This window comes from Anas acuta, chromosome 1, assembly GCF_963932015.1.
Source record: "Anas acuta chromosome 1, bAnaAcu1.1, whole genome shotgun sequence".
In the NCBI taxonomy this organism is placed as follows: Eukaryota; Metazoa; Chordata; class Aves; order Anseriformes; family Anatidae; genus Anas; species Anas acuta.
The window spans coordinates 131,617,126-131,637,082 of record NC_088979.1 but is presented as its reverse complement, the minus strand read 5'-3'; the positions used below and the strand labels follow the sequence as shown (position 1 = coordinate 131,637,082).

Genomic DNA, 19,957 nt, shown 5'->3' with positions numbered 1-19,957 from the left:
ACTTTTGACCACAAATTGCAGACAGGAGTGGGGTCTGCTTGTAATTACAGTAGAGAGTCTGCCATATTATTGGGCACTATATATATACTACATATGTATAGTAGCAAATGAAAGCACTGAAAAAATCGAAGTATTTTCTGCTTCCCCCTTGAAAATTATAGAACAAATGGCCTGTGCTCTATTCCTGGTCATCATATTGCTGGCAAGGTACCAAGAGCAACTGCCAGGTCTTCTTAAATCTGGAGCCTCCACACCAGATGAAAACAGAAGTGGAAATTTGTTTCCTTATCCCTGTGAACCACTGAGTGGAAGATCCAGGTTTTTTTCATGGCTAATCTCTGGATGTAGGACTAGAAGGTGTTTTGAGCAAATTTGCTGATGATACTAAACTTGGAGGAGTTGACTCTTGTTGAGGGTGGAAAGGCCTTGCAGAGACATCTGGACCAACTGGAGAGCTGGGTGATCACCAACCACATGAAATTTAATGAGAGCAATTGCCAGGTCCTGCACTTGTGACTGGGCAACCCTTGCTATACATACAGACTGGGTGATGAGATGCCGGAGAGCAGCCCTGCAGAGAGGGATCTGGGGGTTGTGGTTGATATCAAGCTGAATATGAACCAGCAGTATGCCCTGGCAGCCAGAAGGGCCAACTGTATCCTGGGGTGCATCAAGCATTGCTAGTCAGTTGAGGGAAGTTATTGTCCTGCTCCACTCTGCACTGGTGTGGCCTCACCTTGAGTACTGTGTCCAGTTCTGGGCACCACAGTACAAAAAGGACATGAAACTGTTGGAGAGTGTCCAGAGGAGGGCTACAAAGGTGGTGAAGGGCCTAGAGGGGAAGACATATGAGGAATGACTGAGGTCACTTGTCTTGTTCAGCCTGGAAAAGAGGAAGCCGAGGGGAGACCTCATCATGGTCTACAGCTTCCTTACAAGGGGAAGTGGAGGGACAGGCAATGATCTATTCTCTAGTGATCAGCAATGTGACCATTCTCTTTAGTGACCAGCGATAGGACCCGTGGGAATGGTGTCAAGCTGTGACAGGGGAAGTTCAGGCGGAACATCAGGAAGAGGTTCTTCACTAAAAGGGTTGTCACGCACTGGAACAGGCTCCCCAGTCACTGCACCAAGCCTGTCAGAGTTTAAGAAACATTTGGATTGTGCACTTAGTCACATGGTCTGAATTTTTGGGTAGACCTGTGTGCTGCCAGGAGTTGGATTCGATGATCCTTGTGGGTCCCTTCCAACTCAGCATATTCTATGATTCTAAGGCAGGCAGGCACACATAGTACTGAGTTGTGAAAAATCTCTTGTTTTTTCCTTTTTAGAAGCAGGATGGCAGGCATCTCCAGCTGAAAAGTTGTCCAGACTAGATTCTGTCTACTTTGTGCTCAAGAAGAACGGAAATGACACAGGAGTTATTTTATGCATAAAAGAACCTCAGAGAAGTAAAGAAAAAAAATCCTGATAGAAACTGTCATCTATAATAGCAATGAGAAGCAGTCCTGAGGAGCCTCATTTATGTAAGCAGCAGCCTCTGTGTGAGTAAGACTCAAGCCCTATATCTCCAGATATTTTAATTTTGACAGGTCTCTCAAAGATATGCCTATGTATATCTATATGAAGAGGCTCCAGGAGAGCCTTCCAATCTGGGTACAGGATTTGCCACTGCTAAACCAGACCCCTGCTGTTCAAGGTGTTGTCACTGCTCAGAGCTCTTACAAAAGTGTTACCAATAGTCATAGTCTGGATGACTTCACAAAAAATGCCATCTTTATCCTCTTCTGAATGATGGTCACTTACTACTGTTTGCTATTAGCAAGACTTGTTTGGAATCCATATTAAGTAATAGATGAAGACATTCTTCCTGAAATTTGGCTTCTTGGTCTTCTGAATTTCTGATAATGTGGCCTTTCTCATAAAAGGTGTAAACAAATGGCAAACAAGGTGTTGATTAATATCTTCCTGAGTGATACCCCCCTTTTTATTACAGGCACTTTCCTCCTCTGATTGAACTACCTTGACTTGCCTGAACTATTTGCAGTCCTCAAAATGGCTACATTTTGTTGCCTGTTGAAAGTTTCTAACTATAGTTAACCCAGTTTATTGGGGTATTGTTCGATTTAATTGAAGTTTGTAATACACTTTGAGATCCTCACAAGAAGTGTGAAGTGTAATCACAAGTGCAAAATAGAATTGTTTATAATTCATAATGTGGTAGCAGCCAGGCCAATGGGGGAAAGTTGAAAGGAAATTCAAAATGTATCCTTTGCCCTTTGAAGTTTGACTGCGACTTGGCACATGCATCAAAGAGGTGACTAGTTTCCTTTAGGGTTTAAGTCTCTGCTGAAAAAGATCAAATCAAAAGCAATCTGAGGTTCCCAAACAGATTTATATTAAAAATCAACAATGAAGGCCCCCCAAAAAGCATACTGATGGCTCTTGAAACACTTGCAAAATGAGTGCAGCTCATTGAAGGGCAGACTGTGATAATCCCTGCTTTGATTAGTAGCTTATATCATGAGTAGTCCCATTCAATTCAGTACAGCTACTTATGGAATAAAGAGCTGTTCAGTGAAAAACAGCCCAACCTCATCCTTACAGTGCCATACATCATGCAGAGAGTGGGATGCCTGCCCCGCCTTGTGCCAAGCAGCCATCAGACCTCCACAGATCCTTTCAGGCAGCAGAAACAAGGGCATCAGCAGCTGCCCTGAGGACTTTCACAGGCTGTCAGTATTGTAGAGGTATGGTTCCTGGCAGTATCTCATAACTTTATGTGATTCGAAAGGCTGTAAAGATTTTCTGCTGTGTTCTTTCATGCTGATTCATTTTTTGCCCTTGGGGTGAAATAATTTGGTGATGCAAGTACAATAATTGAGGAACCTTAATGGCTTACTGAGGTGGCTGTAGAACTTGTGTGTACCCAATAGCATGAAAAATTCTCCTTAATGGTACATAGCCAGGACACACATGCAGCATGTTTTTAGATTTCATGATAAAATGTTATTCTTCTATACAGCACCTCAATCACTGTGTCTAATCACAGGGTTTATAGTATAACCAGCACACTAAGGGCTCAATTCAATTAAAAATATTCTGCAGAAGTCCCTTTTTCATTGTTTTCCCAGCTTTGTGCAGGCTTCTGCAGAGAAGATATGATTTATTATTATTATTATTTTTTTTAATAAGATGAACCCTAGGATTCCTTCTGTTGTAAGTCATCTTCTTCCTTTTTTTTCAATACATTTTGTCACATTGTTAGTACCTTAGGGGATGCTGTTGTAAAACTAACATTTGCAAAAGTCATCTTTTGCTTCTTCATTAGTTTGAAAATCTTTGGAACACAGTGGATGTTGATGCTGGTGGGTGGCTGAAATATCAGGACTTTTTGAGAAAGTTCAGCTCAGAACTCGTAACAATGCCATCAAGCACTCTCAGCGTTCCTAGTCTTGCAACTTCTACCAAGCCAGCTAGCCATGCCATGCAGGAAGCACAAGTGTCTTCTCAGCCTGAGTGTCCCAATACATTATCTCCCCTAGTAGGGCAAAAGAGTGTAAGTGTGGTTGTTTTATGAGTTTTCTTTTTTTTTTTCTCTGTGCATAGGCTGAAAATAATACCTGTGGGACTCAGTGAAGGTGTTTCTATTGATTGCCAAGGAAATCAGGCATGAAAATCTGCTAATAAGCAAATGAAGTTATTTGTAAAATATTTGCTTTACAATGACAAAAATCGGGTCAAATTGTAACTCCACTGAAGTCAACTCATATATATCAATTTATACCAGTAATATTCCCTGCTGTTACCTTCGGCACATCCATCAGAGCTGTATGGCAAATAAAATTTCTATTCTTAAGCACAATCACATTTCTCAGAACAAAGTAAACAAAGGCTCAATAGCTGAAAATGCAACATAAAAAATGTAGATGGTCATCTGAGAAGGCTAGGCAGGATTGGAAGTTACAGTTTTCTACCTGGTGTTTACATTCTGCTGGTCTTGTTCTGCTTTTTGGTGGATGCCAAATTACAGCTGTTACAGCTGTTAATGGGTGTTAGTCTTACTGGTAGACTTGATCATAAGACCTCAAAGAGAGATAAGAGAAGTGGATTAGGAAGGCAGTAATTTTGCTTTGGCATTCCTATCTATGCTTAATGTCAATAATGTCAATATGCTTAATGTCAATAATAATCCCCCCCCCCCCCCCCCCCCCCCAGCTTCCATTCTGGCCTCTTATGCTAGTGACAGGACTGACAGACAGGTTGGAAATAAATACTGGCAGAAATGTTCAATATCCCCCTTTGTGGATCTACATGCACCTATTCCATGTTCTTTGGTTATAATCAAGCCTACAGAAGAAAAATAAAATATTTAGAATTATTCAGTGCCTGGAACATGCTTGTATTTTCTAACTAGTTCTACATGGAGATGTTTAGCTACTGAAAAAGAAATGACAGATTGATTAAATTAAAGATGCAAACAACTTGTCACAGCTGGTAAATCTAAACACTGGCCCATTGCTAGCTCAATTATTGCAATAACTGTAGGTTCTTTCTTGAAAAGCCCAGACAATTAGCTGTGTGTGTCCTTCATGCTTTGATCCAGTTCTCAGAGAAAGCACTGGAAAATTTCTCCTTGCTGACTGTGAATGCTAGATCGGATGGTGTAAGACAACAGGAAGGGAATGTAAGTCTCCCAGAACTCATAGTGTTCTAGACAGACCCCAGCCAACCTGATGTTCATCCATCAGCATTCATCCCTGCAGCATTTGCTGCATGGGAATGTGCTCGAGTCCTCAGACAGTCTGCAGTAGAGAAACCCCTGAGGGAGCACTGGGAAGTCTCACTAAATATGAGATTATTTGTTGGACCTAGAAGCATAACTATGGCTTGTACAACCATAATAGAGAAGTAGGCTAGGGCTTTACTTCCAGCTCACCCACAGTACTCCTGAGGCAGCAGTCAAAAAAGACAGCAAACAATTCGATCCTCTCACATTATTCTTTCTGTGGCTCTGCACATGAGCACTGTAGAACTGACTCTTCTAGTAACAAATCAAAGTACTGTTACTGCATTATTCAGTGACTTTGCATTGATTTGTTTATTCTAAGGTGGTATTACATGTCTTTTTTAAACACAGGATCTGTTCTTTAATAAGAAACTGTTTGGAGAAATTATTAAAGATTCACAAGTAAAGTAAATAAAATAATGACTAATAATGAAAAAAAAAAAGTGGTCAAGGCCCATTAAATGAATAGCGTCATTCTGACACTAAGAATTTTCTAACATGCTGACACAATTCAAAACAGACTTAAAAATGGTTTGGGTGATACGTTAGTTTTAAGTCTGGAAAGCCAGAAACTGGATTTGTCATCTGGTGTTTTCTCTACACAACCAGTAAAACTTGGATGAAAATAATACCATTATCTCTTGCTTTTAGACACCAGCATCCAGCCATCCTCAGACAGCAACGGCATGTTCTACACCTGTCCTTAATTGCGAAACAATAGAAAATAAGATAAGAAAGGACATCCAATGTTCCTGGAGAAGCATAATTAAACTGTGCAAAGAGAAGGATGTCGGCAAGCTAGGAGAAATCCCAGTGTCAGACTTCCTAGGTTTGTTACCATCTGAAAAGTGCTCTATTAATTCTCCTATGTGTTCTGTTTTCCTTCTGATGTCCTGGCCATTGGAACATTTAGTCTTTAGTCAGCTGGCATCCACTGTGTGATTGCTCCAGGTACCACCCTGTTACTGCAGAGCAGAACAGCTTACTGTACACTTGGATGCAAAAAGTTCATGTTCCTCTTCAGAATTATTTACTGTTTAGAAAAAGAGAACATGGCTATGCTTGTTGATACTTTTGGTTTGTATACAAGCTATCTCATCACCTTCCCAGTACACCACCCTTAGCATGCCTGGTGATAACTGAACAGCTTCATCAATCTTTTACTTGTGATCTTGTATTTGCTTCTGGCTGCTCTGGTCTTGATGGGTGAATGCCTGCTGATTTCAAGGACCTTGGATTTTACTCTTAGACAAGATGAGCTATGCTGCTCTTCTGTTGTGTTCTCTTCTACACAGAATTCCCAGTGCTTTTCTTAGGACATTTGCATGTGTGGTAAGACAATGCACACCTGTGTAATTAGATATAAACTCCTCAGTATAAGAACGTTAGCTTATCAGAATGTTTATTACAGTTAGCACCAAGGCATATTTCTTGTGCATTTAAAATCAAAGTACCATGCTATCAGTCCCCTGAAGCCCTGTTAAAAGTGAACTGCTACCCCTATAAGTTTAGGCATATGTATATACCTGCATCTAGCAATAGCTGCATAATACATTTATATATAAATACATATATATATATATATAATACATATATAATACATTTTCAGCAGTCACTGAAACTGAGCTTGTCAACATTATTCCTGCTAAAACGTGTACAGTACAATGACTGTCTATTTTTATGAATGACAAAATGAATATTCTTTCTGCATTTCTGTATTATTTCAGATATAGCAGAGAAGTTCCACTGGGGTTTAAGTAAAGAGGAAATTAACCAAATAACAACAAAATATGATTTCAAGAAAAATGGAAAATTTGCATACTGTGACTTCCTTCAGAGTTGTATCTTGTTGTTAAAACCACAGAAAAGCTCACTGCTACAAAGGGTGATTATACAGAAGCCACAAAAACCGGTACAAACAAAGCATATAAAAATCAAAATTACTTTTTTTTTTTTTCTTCTGTAGTGACATAGTATTCTAGCATTCTCTTATATTAATTGTTATTTGGTATCTCCTTCAGCTGGAAGATTTAACTCCCTGTGCTGCCTTGTACCCAAGTTTTATGGTAAATTGGTTACATTTGCTAAAATTTGGATAATAATTACTAGTGGAAAACATTTAAGAGCTTTTGCTGAACTAAATAAAAATCAAGTTAGAAATAAAATGTGCAGTGAATGTGTGTCAGGAGGGCCCAGTCTGGAGCTACTGACTGTAGCTCCAGACTGACTGGGGCTGTGCTCCTGCCCCATGCCCAGACCTGTAAGACAAGTCCAGAGGAAGATCTCACTTGCACTGCTGTTAATGGTCACTGAGAACGTCTTGTAGCCAGGGCTGATCAGCCACATTGTGCCCTTGCAGCTCTCCCTGTCACACATAGCAATTCCCCAAGCTGCAATGAATGACGGTTACCCACAGGCTGTTCCCCTTTGCCCATAGTACCACTCAAAGGCAGAAAAGATTGGAAGAAATGTAGAATACTGGCTGTAGTGGCCCAGAAAGGAAGTCATCAGTAATAGCGTCACAACCAAGTTCTGTAGTAGGAACAGTGCCAAATTCCAAATCTGCTCATTCAGCAAGCCTGCTACATTTTTAGGCTGTTTTTTTACTGTGCCTAATTAGTTTAGACATGGTTAGTAGCAGCATTTTGTAGAGAAATTACATTACTGAATAGTTTTCAGATGTGGAACAAGCAGATTGCTACCAAGGTATGCTACCAAAGTATCATTAGGAATTATCAAGAATTCACTACCAGTAGGGAGAGTAAGGCAAAACTAGTAAGTTTTGCATCGAAGAACCTCATTATCTTACATAAGGTTTCCTTTATATACAAATCTGATGCAGTAAAATTCTATCCCAGTATTCTGGAGTGGATAAAGCAGTCATTTTTAAGTCTGTATGTAGTTGTCCTGAATCCTTTTTATTTTATTTATTCTGTTTATAAAATATAATGAAGTTCCCAGCCCATGTTCCGAGAATCATTATATAATGTAATATTTAAAATGAAATTTCCTCATAGATTGTTTACCCCATTCCACCTAATAACTATACAGATAAATATCAAAAGGAATAATAATAATAATAATAAAAAAAAAAAAACAACCAACAAATAAAATCTTTTTTATTTTATTTTTGTTGCTTTCTCAAAAGCCTGAGAGAATCGATGTCCTAGGGCTTTATCCAGGCTCTGAGCTATGAAAATAACCCAAGCTGCATTCACTGTAAAGAGCTCTTTCCCTCCCTTCAACCCACAAGGGTGCACAGTGTTTTGGGTTGGAAATTGCATTATTCATGTATCCAAACATTCCTCAGCTACATATTCTGAAGGAGGAATACATCAAGAGCACAGAACAATGGTGTAGCCGACCACTAGGCCTCTTAAAACACATATAGGTGCAGCATGGTGCCCTTGTCCATAAAGCAGTTGTATAAAGTCCACTGTACATTTCCTTCACAATGAGACATTTGTCAGAAGACTAGCTCACGTGCAACTGGCACAAATGTGGCATAATTGGCTTACCCAATTAAAATAATAATACCAGCAAGGCATTGGGAAGAAGTTGAGCAGGACCTGTAGGAAAATAAAAGGGTAATAGAGCACATCCAGATGCCAAAGGTGGCTTGAGGCTTGCTGACTTTTCTCAAAGTCTCTTACTCGTGGTAATACTGGAGTATTAATGCTTTGTACAAATGGAATGAATTTCACCATAAGGAGTAATTCTGCAGTTCACATGTGTTCAGGGTACAACAACATAAGGAGTTTAGCCAGGCCAAAACAACAAAAGACACCATTTCCCAAGTAAAATTTACACTATCTTCCAGCTGTTGAACTACAGAGGTGTTAAAAAACGGATTACAAGGTGTTTTAGGTACTGAGGAAAATGTACATGGGGAATTGTTTTTCTTAAATACCATACTGCTTCCATAGCTGGATTATGAATTCAGTCATTTTAAAGAAGAAGAAAAAAAAAAATAATAACACTGAAAAATGAACACTGCAGGCAATTAAAAATTACTGAAGAAGGGAGTTGAAACAAGGACAAGCACAATACATGTAAAAACACTGAGATCTGAGAAGTAACACTGACTTCAGAATCAGTTTCAAATAATAAAAAGTTAGGGCGTTGACAGTGATTAAGTAAATATACCATCTGCGCTTTCCAAGAATATTAAAATGCTATAGGTTAAAATTATCTTGTGTAAACAGTATCTTGCAATAATATGTAAACAACTACTTGACAACCAGTTGCCGATTAAGTCAGTGTTACTTTCCAGTACCTTTTCATTCTGCGTTATAGTGTGCCCAGTTGTGTCCATGATGTTAGTAAATGATCGTATTTCTCACCCAACTTTGTTAGATGAGTCCTGGACCACAAACCATGTCATTTTGCAGTCCAATTATGAGAATTCAGCCCCAGATCTTGCACTGCTGGAGACCAATGAAGCGAACTTTTAAATCCTATGATGAAAGTCGTACTGGACTGTTAAATATTGCAGATTTCAGACAAGTAAGTTGCATTTAGCAGGAAATAGTCAGAAAAATTACAGTAGTTTAATCTGAGCTTCCTGACAGATTTTTCTGAAGAATGGTCCTGAACTAGGATATATAAACTCATCCTAGCTTCTCTATAGCCTTTGCTCTGACCTTTGCTCATGGTAATCAGTCTCCACATGGTTATACTTTCTGGAGGTCTGGGATCTTGTTGGGATCCTGCTATAACAGCATACATAAAATAGAGAAAATCTTAGTCCCCATACAAACTTTAAATACATAGTTTTCACAAATGCATGGTAAGGGAATTGAAGTGTTGGCTGCATTGAATGAGTTCCTTATGGTAGGTCTCCCTGTAGTCACTGCTACAGCTGCAGGATCCTGTTGCCCTTCAACTGGAGTGTTCCCTTCTGAATGTGGAATGGGCCTAAGTACTCCCCAACTGAGAGTCCCTTGTACTGGTTTCTCTCTTTACTTTTCTGTGTGCAGCATAATTTTGTACCAGGTGAGGGATCCATATCCTCTACAAATATTTTGGTACCTTGTATCCCCTCAAATAGCAAATATACACCTGTGTATTCTAGATATATAGAGTCTGGAATCAGGAGTTGCTTCTTCATGTAGCTCACAGAGAGTTTGACTTTTGCTTAGCTTAATCTTTAAACTTAATCCTTAATTAATTTAAAAATATTTGACATTGTTTTTACTAGGAATAATAATCACTATCTGTTCTAGAGGCGTTCTGAATATATGTTACTCAATTGCAAGAAAATAATACAGTGTGTCTCTAAACCCATTTAATGCTGCATGGGGACATGCATGGGACACCCCTTCCTATCACTACTGCTTTGAAGAACTGATAAACTGGTAGATGGGATGCTCCATCATAGTAAGCAAATGCCTAAATGCAAAAAGCAGTCATGGGGTGTGCTTCTGAAGCTCCCTTTTCCCTGCAGCTGCAGGAAGCCAGCTTGCTGCCTAGCATTTCTAAGAACCAGTCTAAAACCCTTTAGATCATACCAGTCACAGAATGGCTCTTTTAAACCTTAACTTATTTAGTATTACTGGGAACATGATATCTTCTGGCACTGCCACGTAGCTGAAACCCTGCTGCCCCTGCATGAAGGCCAGGGGAAAAACAAGCATCAGTGTGGCTGTATCATCTTTGTGCCTGAGGCTCCCTGGCTGTCATTGCAGCTTTCTGCCTGCTTGGGTACTGCCTCAGCAGACAAAACTTAGGGGAGAGGGAGCGAAGATCAGGCCTGTTACATTTGATTTTAATTTGTCATACTCCTCTAGGACACGTGATGATTATTTTTCCTAGTTAAAACTATGTCAGCAGCTTTCAAATCAAGCTTCCCTAACATGACCTAAGCTAAGCAAAAATAAATAAAAAGTTGAATAAAATCTAGCGCCTCATGGATTTAGATCAAGAAGCCATCCCCAATTCCAGAATACTACTGCAAAGGTGTTAATCGACCATTTAACAAGATAGAAAGTGATCTGTGGAGCTATAGATCCCTTTGTCTCCTAGGTAACTTAATTTACTGAAACGGAGAAATTAGCTCTCTACTAACTTCAGTAATGCCGCTGTTTATGGCTGTACTGTTTGCACAGGGCTATTACTGATTTCAGATGTTGAGTTGTTAGGGGGGAAAGATGTAGAATAATCTGAATTTTCCAGAAAACTAATGAAAACTAATGATAACTGGCATGGCCCACAAAGATTAATGATGGGATCCTCAGAAATCAGTCAATTATTTTCTTTCATGTTGGGGCATTACTGGGGTATTACTATTATATAATAATAATATAAAATGCCCCATATAATATACATTATTATTGTATAAACAGCTGAAGTACTGTAAAAGGCACTTTGTGATTTTTTTAGCATTAGGTGAACCAGATGCATCCTGTTCAAATTGGGTTCTCAGTGAAGTGTTCAGAAAGTATGCCTATAGGCCAAGCATTTGTCCTGTGAAAATTAAAAACATTGAGTACTGCATGAGCATTATTACTTGCTTTGGGATTTGCACAGTTTGAGTGACTGCATTACTCCTTCTGTTTGTCTGGATGTAAAGACTACAGATCATCCAAGGAGGATAGAAAGGAAGATACTCCACCTCTTCATCCCATCTCCTGATAGTACTGAAAGCCTTCTAAACATGCATTTCTTGTAAATCAGTTTCTACACACATTGATGCTACCCATTTCCCAAATCTCCCCCTAAGGCAAGTGTTATTTGGGATAGAAGTCATAACCCCATGTGTGTGCAGTTTTTCAGAAATGTATTCTATGGAGTCATTACTGACATGGGAAGAACAGGAGATAATAAAGAGGATTTGATTTTCTAAGATTCTCAGAAGCCTAAGATAAAGTGGAGCTGAATCACAAAGTTATTTTGTAAAGAAATTTTAACAAGAAAAATTAATGTTTTTACTTCATCATCATCCAGGTGCTGGAATAAATTTTAAAGTTGTTTCTGTCTTTTGTAGGTTCTTCATGAGTACAAAATCAACCTAAGTGAAGAGGAGTTATTTAATATTTTGGAATATTATGATAAAGCCCTTTCTTCAAAAATAGCATATAAAGATTTTCTCCAGGCATTCTTACAGTAGGATTTGGTCAAGTGCAAGAAACTGTAGATACAGATAGTGATGGATTTATAATTTCAAATTTCAAACTAATAAATTGAGTATAGCTATTTATTTATTTATTTATTGTAACTATTCATTAGAGAGCTCAAAATACTTTAAAATTCTGACAGAGTGGTCCTGTGTTGTGGATTAAATCTACATAGTGAAGGAATTAATTCTGCATAATCCATTTATCAAAAAAGAAAGAGGCAACAATTAACATTGTCAAAATAACACTTCCTAAAGACATCTCCAAAAGCGACTCATTTAAGAAAATTCTGTATTTTTAATTTTACACATTTTATTAATGACATACTCTAATTTCAGTAAAAAGGTTTACAAGGCATCCTATTCAATTTCCTCAACTGTAATTTTCCAAACATGTTACTTTTAATATATTAGCCTTCATTACTCAGAGTCATCCTATTTCTCAGTGCATCTTTTCTGTTTACTTACAGTGATGTATTTGTATTTTCAATATGGAATGACTATGAAATCTGAGATGATGCCAGCGGTGTGACAAAACCACACCTTTCTGTTTTAAAAACTGTTCTACATCCTTCAGCAGTTTAGGAAGGAACCTACTTTACCAATGAACATTGACTTCTTAACAGTAGATAGATTCCCAGTGTTAGACATGAGGTTATTTTTTTTAAGGATTATATATATATATAAATTTCTATATATACAAATTAAATAGTAAACTGCAAGTAAGCCCTCTGGTTAGATTTTCCAGTTCTAGAAAGTTCTGTATATGTATCTTGTCAGATACTTAGATCTTGGGAAGGAAATTAAAAGATAATCATTTTGTCCATGGAACTTCTGTGATAATTAAAGGATGTATGATCATCTGAGCTTGCTTACTGGGATTACATCAATAACTAAATGCTTACCTGCTCTGAAGAATTCTTAGATAAATATGTCTCTGTTGGGTTCCTGAATTAGTTTTCACTGGTACACTGAAGAGCTCTGTCCTCGTCACCTGTACGTATTTTGTATCTTTCTTTCTCCTAAGTAAAATGTAAAAATAAGTTTAAAAAAAATAATAATAAAAGAGAGAGCAAGTCATGTGTGTGAAGTCTCTGGAATGAGAGTGGAGAGAGGAACATAATCCTGATTTTCTTATTATTTCTAGTGAATATATGAACCATTGCCACGAATCTGAAAGATTCACAGTGTAGACCAACTTAATGCCTCTTTTTCAGGGGAAATGTTTCATCATATTTGGAGATTTTCAGGAGATTTACAGAAAATTTTGTTTAAAAAGTACTTGGGGATGTTTCAAATTGGACCTGGAGATGTGTAATGTAGATATTCTATATAGTTTCTCATATAGATTCTAGGATTTCTGTAATTTCTAATTTACTATAAAATAAATACATTTGGAATTGGATGTATTTGAAATAGTAACAAAAAGAACATTTGCTTTTTCAAAAAAAAAATTCCATCAGTTTTTCCAAAATTGATGGCTATCTGTAAATCTCTGAAGTTGATGCTTAGATACTGGATTAAGGGAGGGGACTGTGACTAGAGTTATTTAAGGATGTTCTCCCAATACAAAAATTCCTAGTTCCATTACTAGAAAACAGTTCATTTTAAGAATACAACACCTATGTCAGCAAGTGACTGAAAGGGTCTCGGTGCAGTTGCTGGAACCAGTAGGCACCTGTGGCATAAGTGTTCATACTGGGCCTCTCTGGGAGGTCCTGTGTTGGCATCAGCCAGCCATATATGGAAGTCCCCCATGCCCAAGGGCATCTCAGGCTACAGCAGGTAATGTGTTTCAGCAACTGTGCTGAACCCAAATGGGGTTCAGCTTAGTCCCACTGAAGAACCAGTTAGTCTATTAAAAAAAAAAAAAATTATTATTGTACCTTCCAAGAATCTGCAAACTGCTCTCTTCCTTACTGGCAACTTCTTCTCCTGACCCTAATCAGGTACAACACGTCTGATCTAATTTCTGTTATTATTTCATACAGTTTTTGCACAGAATTAATTTTTCATACTCATTAAAGAATTAATTGCTATTTGGAACACCTAAAATTGTAACGCAAATACTACAATAATTATTTTTAAATAGTGGATTTCACTGAACAGATCTAACCACTGTGAAAAAAAAGTAAATAAATGATTGTTAGGTGGTTGTGTTTATGTGTGTGTGTGGTATTTGGTGGTTTTGTTGTTGTTGTTTGTTTGTTTGTTTGTTTGTTTCCAAATACTCCCATGAAGCCAGGGATAGAAGAATGGGAGCTTGTTTAATCACATTAAAATAGATTTTGCTGAGTGTCTTTGCTTACTACTGTGCAAATTAACCGAAACAATGAGCCTCGGGGCCCCTCACAGAGGATGTTTCCTGACACAAATGGGGAACCTGTCTCAAAAACCAGCTGAGACCGACCTTGTTGTTTGGACAAGAGCCAAGGAGCAGCTAGGTCTGTACAAAGGCAGGGGGTCAATGGCAGGGGGTGATGAAGAAGAGTTAACAACCTTCATCCCCACAACCCTCTCCCCGCTCCCCCCCCCGATGATCACGACCAGAAGGCACTGCGCAAGTGCAGACAGAAGGAGTTTATGGAAATGACTTCTTGGAGCTAATTTCAACACGAAGCGGGGATAGGTCATGCATATGTACCGGCATACTGGGAAACTTCATGCATATGTAGCTCTTTACTGCATATAACCAAAGCAAGTTGCCATGTTAGGGCAGGCATGCCTTTGGGAGCTATCCTGCATGTGCCCGGTGAAGAAATAAACCACATACCTACTTTATAACTGATTTGCTTTGAGTTGTAGAGTTCTTCCACAAATCATCCACACCTCCTGTTTGATAATTGGGTCCAATTGTGTACCAAATATAATGAGGCATCCATCCCCACACTGCTTTCTGGCATGGAGTGCAATTGCAAAAGGGTGTAGGCGTTGTGTCCCTTGCTCCACCATCCTCAAGATACCCATAATCTTCAGGAGACATGCAGTGGCAAGGGGCATCCCTGGGTTTCTTGACACATCATGCTAGAGGATTTTTCATTAGTTCCACTGGCAGGCGTATCAAACCCAACAACTACAAGATTGTTTAAGAACAATCTTTTTGCTGTACAAACAAATCAAATCATGCTGTGTTTTTTTAGTGAGTTCCTAAAGGCAAGGCTGGCACTTGCCAACTGTTTATCCAACCTCAAAAAGGAAAAAGAAAAAAAAATCAGCTGCCAGTGTTTCGAAATAACTGAGGTAATTTTTCATATTACAATCACAAACTGCTGGCTGGATAAACTTTGTAACAGAAGAGAGCTTTTATTGCAGCCGTTCCCTACAAACAGTGGTCAGCCATCCAGTGGCGGCAGGCTGGCAGACATCCATTTCTTTCCACTAAGAGGTAGATAATGTCAGTGGAATTGAGCATAATCCCTCAATAATGGTCTCCCGTTGCTACACGTAATCTCCAAGGCAGTTATGAAAATAAAAACATCAATGCAAAGAGAGGAAATGTCATTGCTGAGCAGAGGACACTGATCCCTGCTTTCTGCTGCCCTAGGACCAGCTGCATGGGATAGGGGATAGCAGGCAGCCCGACTGCCTTCCTCTCACAGGGTGTGGAGTAGCATCTGATCCTTGGGAAGGGCTGAAGCACAGAAATTAGGGTCCCTGGGGGTAGTTCATCTGATCACCATAACCTGCTCACCCCTACCAGCCTCTCTGCTCCACCTCAGTATTGCTTGCTGCTTTGTCCCCAAAATGGCACCGTGACTGCCTGGTTGTCTCCTCAGTGCTGGAGGCAGGGGTTTTACTGAGAAAGCAGGTCCTTTGGCAGTGTTTTAACAGCACTTCATGTTTCATTTTCTTCACTCCAGCACAAAAAGAAAAAAGCAAAGGAGACTGAAGTCACTGCTGCATCTGCCACCACCGAGGAGCGTTGTGTCCCTGCCAGAGCTCCCATGACTACCCAGGAAACCCACTCACAGGCAAGGAACAGCCACAGAGAGAGGTGCAGAGGTGGAGGCCTCCCATCACCCTCATGGCTGGTACCACCCTGCCTGAGCCCATACAACAAGAGACCTTACACGAGCCAAACACCCTGGCATTTCCAGACAATTAAAATGCAAACAAAAAGTGAATTTTGTGTCTAATTAGACTATGAAAGGGGAGGCAGGTAATGCTGTTCACTGCATCTTTCCTCTTGTATTTTTCTTGTCCCAAAGCCCTTGCAAATACAGGTGCTCAGCACCAACGCACGCTGCTCATTAGCATGTACCCCATTAGCATGTGGCCCCCTGCCCCAAAGCCCACTGGCTGCCCCTGCCAAGCAGCCAGCCTGGTCTGCAGGCAGCAGCTGCTCAGGGGAGGCCTTTCTGAGCAGGGCAGGGCTACAAGGCACAAGAGTGATGACAAGAGTCATGGCTTGGTGATGGGACTTAGTAGATGAGATTGATGGTTGGACTTGATGATCTTTAAGGTCTTTTCCAACCTATATGACTGATTCTTCTGGAAACTTTGATTCTTCTAGATGTCTGCTAGAAGCACAAGCAAGTAGGAAAAGGTAACTGAGAGATGGAAATCAGTTAAAGGAGGGAAGGAAGAGGTTCATAGTCTCTATAGCAGCTATTTCTATGCTAGGGATTGGCATGGAGCCTGCAAGACCGGAAATGTCACTTCTCTAAGTAGGGAAGGGGAAAGGGAAGGCTGAGGCTAGTCAAAGGGACAGAAGAAGAGAAAGGGAAGAATATATGTCCCTTCTTCTACATCAGCAACTGACATGCAACCTGTAAGGCTAGAAAAAGAGCATGCTTTAGGGAAGAAAAAAAAAAAAAAAAAAACCTTCTTGAGAATGCAGTCATTTCATTTTTTTCATTTGTTTGATTAAGGCATGTGTGAAGTGCCTATATGCCTATATCTCTGTGCAATTACTGTTTTTATTGGGATGATATACAGCAGGTCATGAGCAGTAAGGGATGCTCCAAACATGGCAAAATGAAAGCCAGATTAAAAAAAATCAATTTTCCAAAAATTAATTTTCTTCTCTTTTTGAATTTTTCTATACTAAAAGCTGTCATGCAATGGAAAGAGCATTATTACACCGTGAAAAGAGACATAAAAGTAATTTTGTACTATATCAATACTTAAAATATGCAAATATGATATCTTCACAAGGCCCCAAAATTATGCTTGGCATGAATTCTTAGCAACAATACAAATATCGTCATCTTCAAATAAGCAGGTATAATATGCTGCTCAAACAAATGTAAAAACAACCCCATCACAGCTCTGGGAGCATCAGATTTCATCTTTAATGTAGGTAGGTTTTAAGTAGGAAAGGGAAGAATGTCATCTTAACCATCAGATTTTACTGGGATGAGCCTTACTGGAGGAACATGGAGGAATATTTAAATGGAGAGCAGACCTACCAGGATGCGTAAGTCAGAGTCATTATAAAAACACATTTCTGGGCCTGCCCATTAAGGGCTGATGACTCATCTTGGGGGAGATGACAGCTAAGTGCACAGAGGTGCTCCTGGGCTGCTTGTTTTGGGGGTTTCAGGTGCAGCTCAGCCAGAGTGGGCTCTGCAAGGCTGTGGGAGTTCCCCATGTGTACAGGCACTGTGTGGGGCTGCAGGCACTCAGTACTGCACTGCAGCCACCTCTTTCCTCCTGCCCTGCTGAGCTGGGGAAGTTGAAAGTCGCAAAAGAGCTTAAACTGTATTTGTGGTCATGCTCCAGATTTTTTTTAACAAAGCAGCTATAGGACTTGCTCCTGCACAACCCTCCTGCATTGTAGGGTAAATGGTCTCCCACTGGTGTAGACACCAAGACATCACAGCAACACAGGGAAATCCTGTTTCTCATTGGAAACTCTTTGCCGTATTCATCTGGGCTTTGGTTTTGCAGCTGTCACTCAAGCAGGACATTCATGAGTCCAGCCTCAGATCTGCATGTAAAGGGAATGGGGATCTCCTTGGGTAGTGGGAAACAGTGATTGCCATCTTAGAAACACCTTCTGTGAGAAGTTTTAAAAGCAAGAAAACAGACTTTCTATTTCTTTTCACCACTAGAGGAGTGAATATCAACAGGACTTCCAACAATAAATGGCAGCAATGCTCCATCTGACATACACCAAAACCAGGAGTCATTTCTTGCCAACCTCTGTCTTCAAATGACTCCTCCTGGTAATTGTTATGCCTCAGTAATTTGAGTTGATATTTAAAAATTCTGTAATATGTGCCATCAGCTTGTTGCTAGCCCATAATTTTTGTTCTGCTTTGATCTAGTATTCTCAGGGTTGTCCCTGATGAGCCCCACAGTTGCTGGTGGCTCCTCCAGTCTTGTGTAGATGTTGTCCCATCAGCTCTGAGGTGACGTTCAGTCAGAAACTTCACAACTGGCCCCATGGCCACAGGATTATACTCAGGCTGCAGTCCAATGTGCCTTACTTTAGCTACTGTCTGTCCTAATCCCTGAATATAGATTTGCTGTGACTAAAAATAAAGGGAGGAAATAGTGTGACACAGAAGTTTCATTGTGCTGCAGACACCCTTTTGGACCTGCTTTCAGTGTAAGTACATTTATGGGGCTTAATTCTCATCCCATTAAATCAACAAAGCACTGTGACTACCCTAATTTCAGTGGATTTATTCCAGTATATTAGATCAGCATAAGACCTAGGTGCCTTCTTTTCTTTTCTTTTCTTTTCTTTTCTTTTCTTTTCTTTTCTTTTCTTTTCTTTTCTTTTCTTTTCTTTTCTTTTCTTTTCTTTTCTTTTCTTTTCTTTTCTTTTCTTTTCTTTTCTTTTCTTTTCTTTTCTTTTCTTTTCTTTTCTTTTCTTTTCTTTTCTTTTCTTTTCTTTTCTTTTTTTCTTTTCTTTTCTTTTCTTTTCTTTTCTTTTCTTTTCTTTTCTTTTCTTTTCTTTTCTTTTCTTTTCTTTTCTTTTCTTTTCTTTTCTTTTCTTTTCTTTTCTTTTCTTTTCTTTTCTTTTCTTTTCTTTTTTCTTTTCTTTTCTTTTCTTTTCTTTTCTTTTCTTTTCTTTTCTTTTCTTTTCTTTTCTTTTCTTTTCTTTTCTTTTCTTTTCTTTTCTTTTCTTTTCTTTTCTTTTCTTTTCTTTTCTTTTCTTTTCTTTTCTTGCTGCAGTCAGTTTTCATAAAAAGTAGCAGCTATTTCTGCTCACTCTAGAGTAAGACTGGAAGTTTGGTTTTGCCTGAGGAAGAATGCATCCTTCTCCACACACTATGCAGAATTCCCAGCTCACATATTAGAATAGATGTTGAAACACTTCTAATTAACATTTTTAATTTGCATTTTAATTGCCTGCCAGAGTGTGGAATGACATGTCTGGGTAAAGAAGTGTTTTTGTTACTGCCAGTGGTTTGCAGAGCCCCAGCAAGGCAGCAGGAGTAGAAGCACCATGGCCAGTGGTCATTTTGTAGATCTTTCCATAATTAATCCAGGGCCCGATTCAAAGCGCAATAAGTTAAGCCAAAAGGGTACAAATGGATGTTTGTTTATTTGTTTGTTTTTAATGAACGGGACTTCCATAATTAATTTTTGTTTGAAGATATACATCAGATCTTGATTTTAAAATTGGCAGTTGCAAACAATCAGCACAATCATTTGAAGGTTGTTTTGGTGAATAATTACAATCTTCATAAAGAAAACACTATATACATACATATAAATATATACATATATGTATTTTAAAAACAAAACAGTTGCTGGGATGCCTGGGCCACACCTAAGTCCTTTTTGAGAGCTCTTCTCCACACAGGAAGCCCACTATTGCCCATATTCCTGTGTTTAGAGATACAGCTTCCTATGTGGTCACAATGAAAGGTAGACTTCTTTGCTACACCTTACTTTCTAAACAAAATCTAGACTGCAGCATACCTGTGACCCATTCTGTTCAGTATTCCCTGTGGTTCAACACAGGGTTCATTTGTAAACCATTTCAGTAGCACCTTTGCTTTTGGGGGGAAGAGAAAGATTTCTCAGTCAAGATCTAGCAGTCAAATCATATCAGGACAGGAACCACTACCTGGCGGACCCTATGAAGCAGATAG

The 19,957-nt window shown here is 39.2% G+C and overlaps 1 protein-coding gene across 1 annotated transcript in view; it reads left to right on the top strand.

Moving 5' to 3' along the window:
• Positions 1 to 14,780, top strand: part of EFCAB6 (EF-hand calcium binding domain 6) — a 55,880-nt gene extending 41,100 nt beyond the window's left edge. Inside the window, 5 exon segments of the mRNA XM_068692598.1 lie at positions 3,332 to 3,559; positions 5,441 to 5,618; positions 6,517 to 6,701; positions 9,146 to 9,295; positions 11,775 to 14,780. Coding sequence (XP_068548699.1) covers positions 3,332 to 3,559; positions 5,441 to 5,618; positions 6,517 to 6,701; positions 9,146 to 9,295; positions 11,775 to 11,897 — 864 coding nt within the window. The 3' untranslated portion in view covers positions 11,898 to 14,780.
• The last annotated feature ends 5,177 nt before the right edge of the window (positions 14,781 to 19,957 follow it).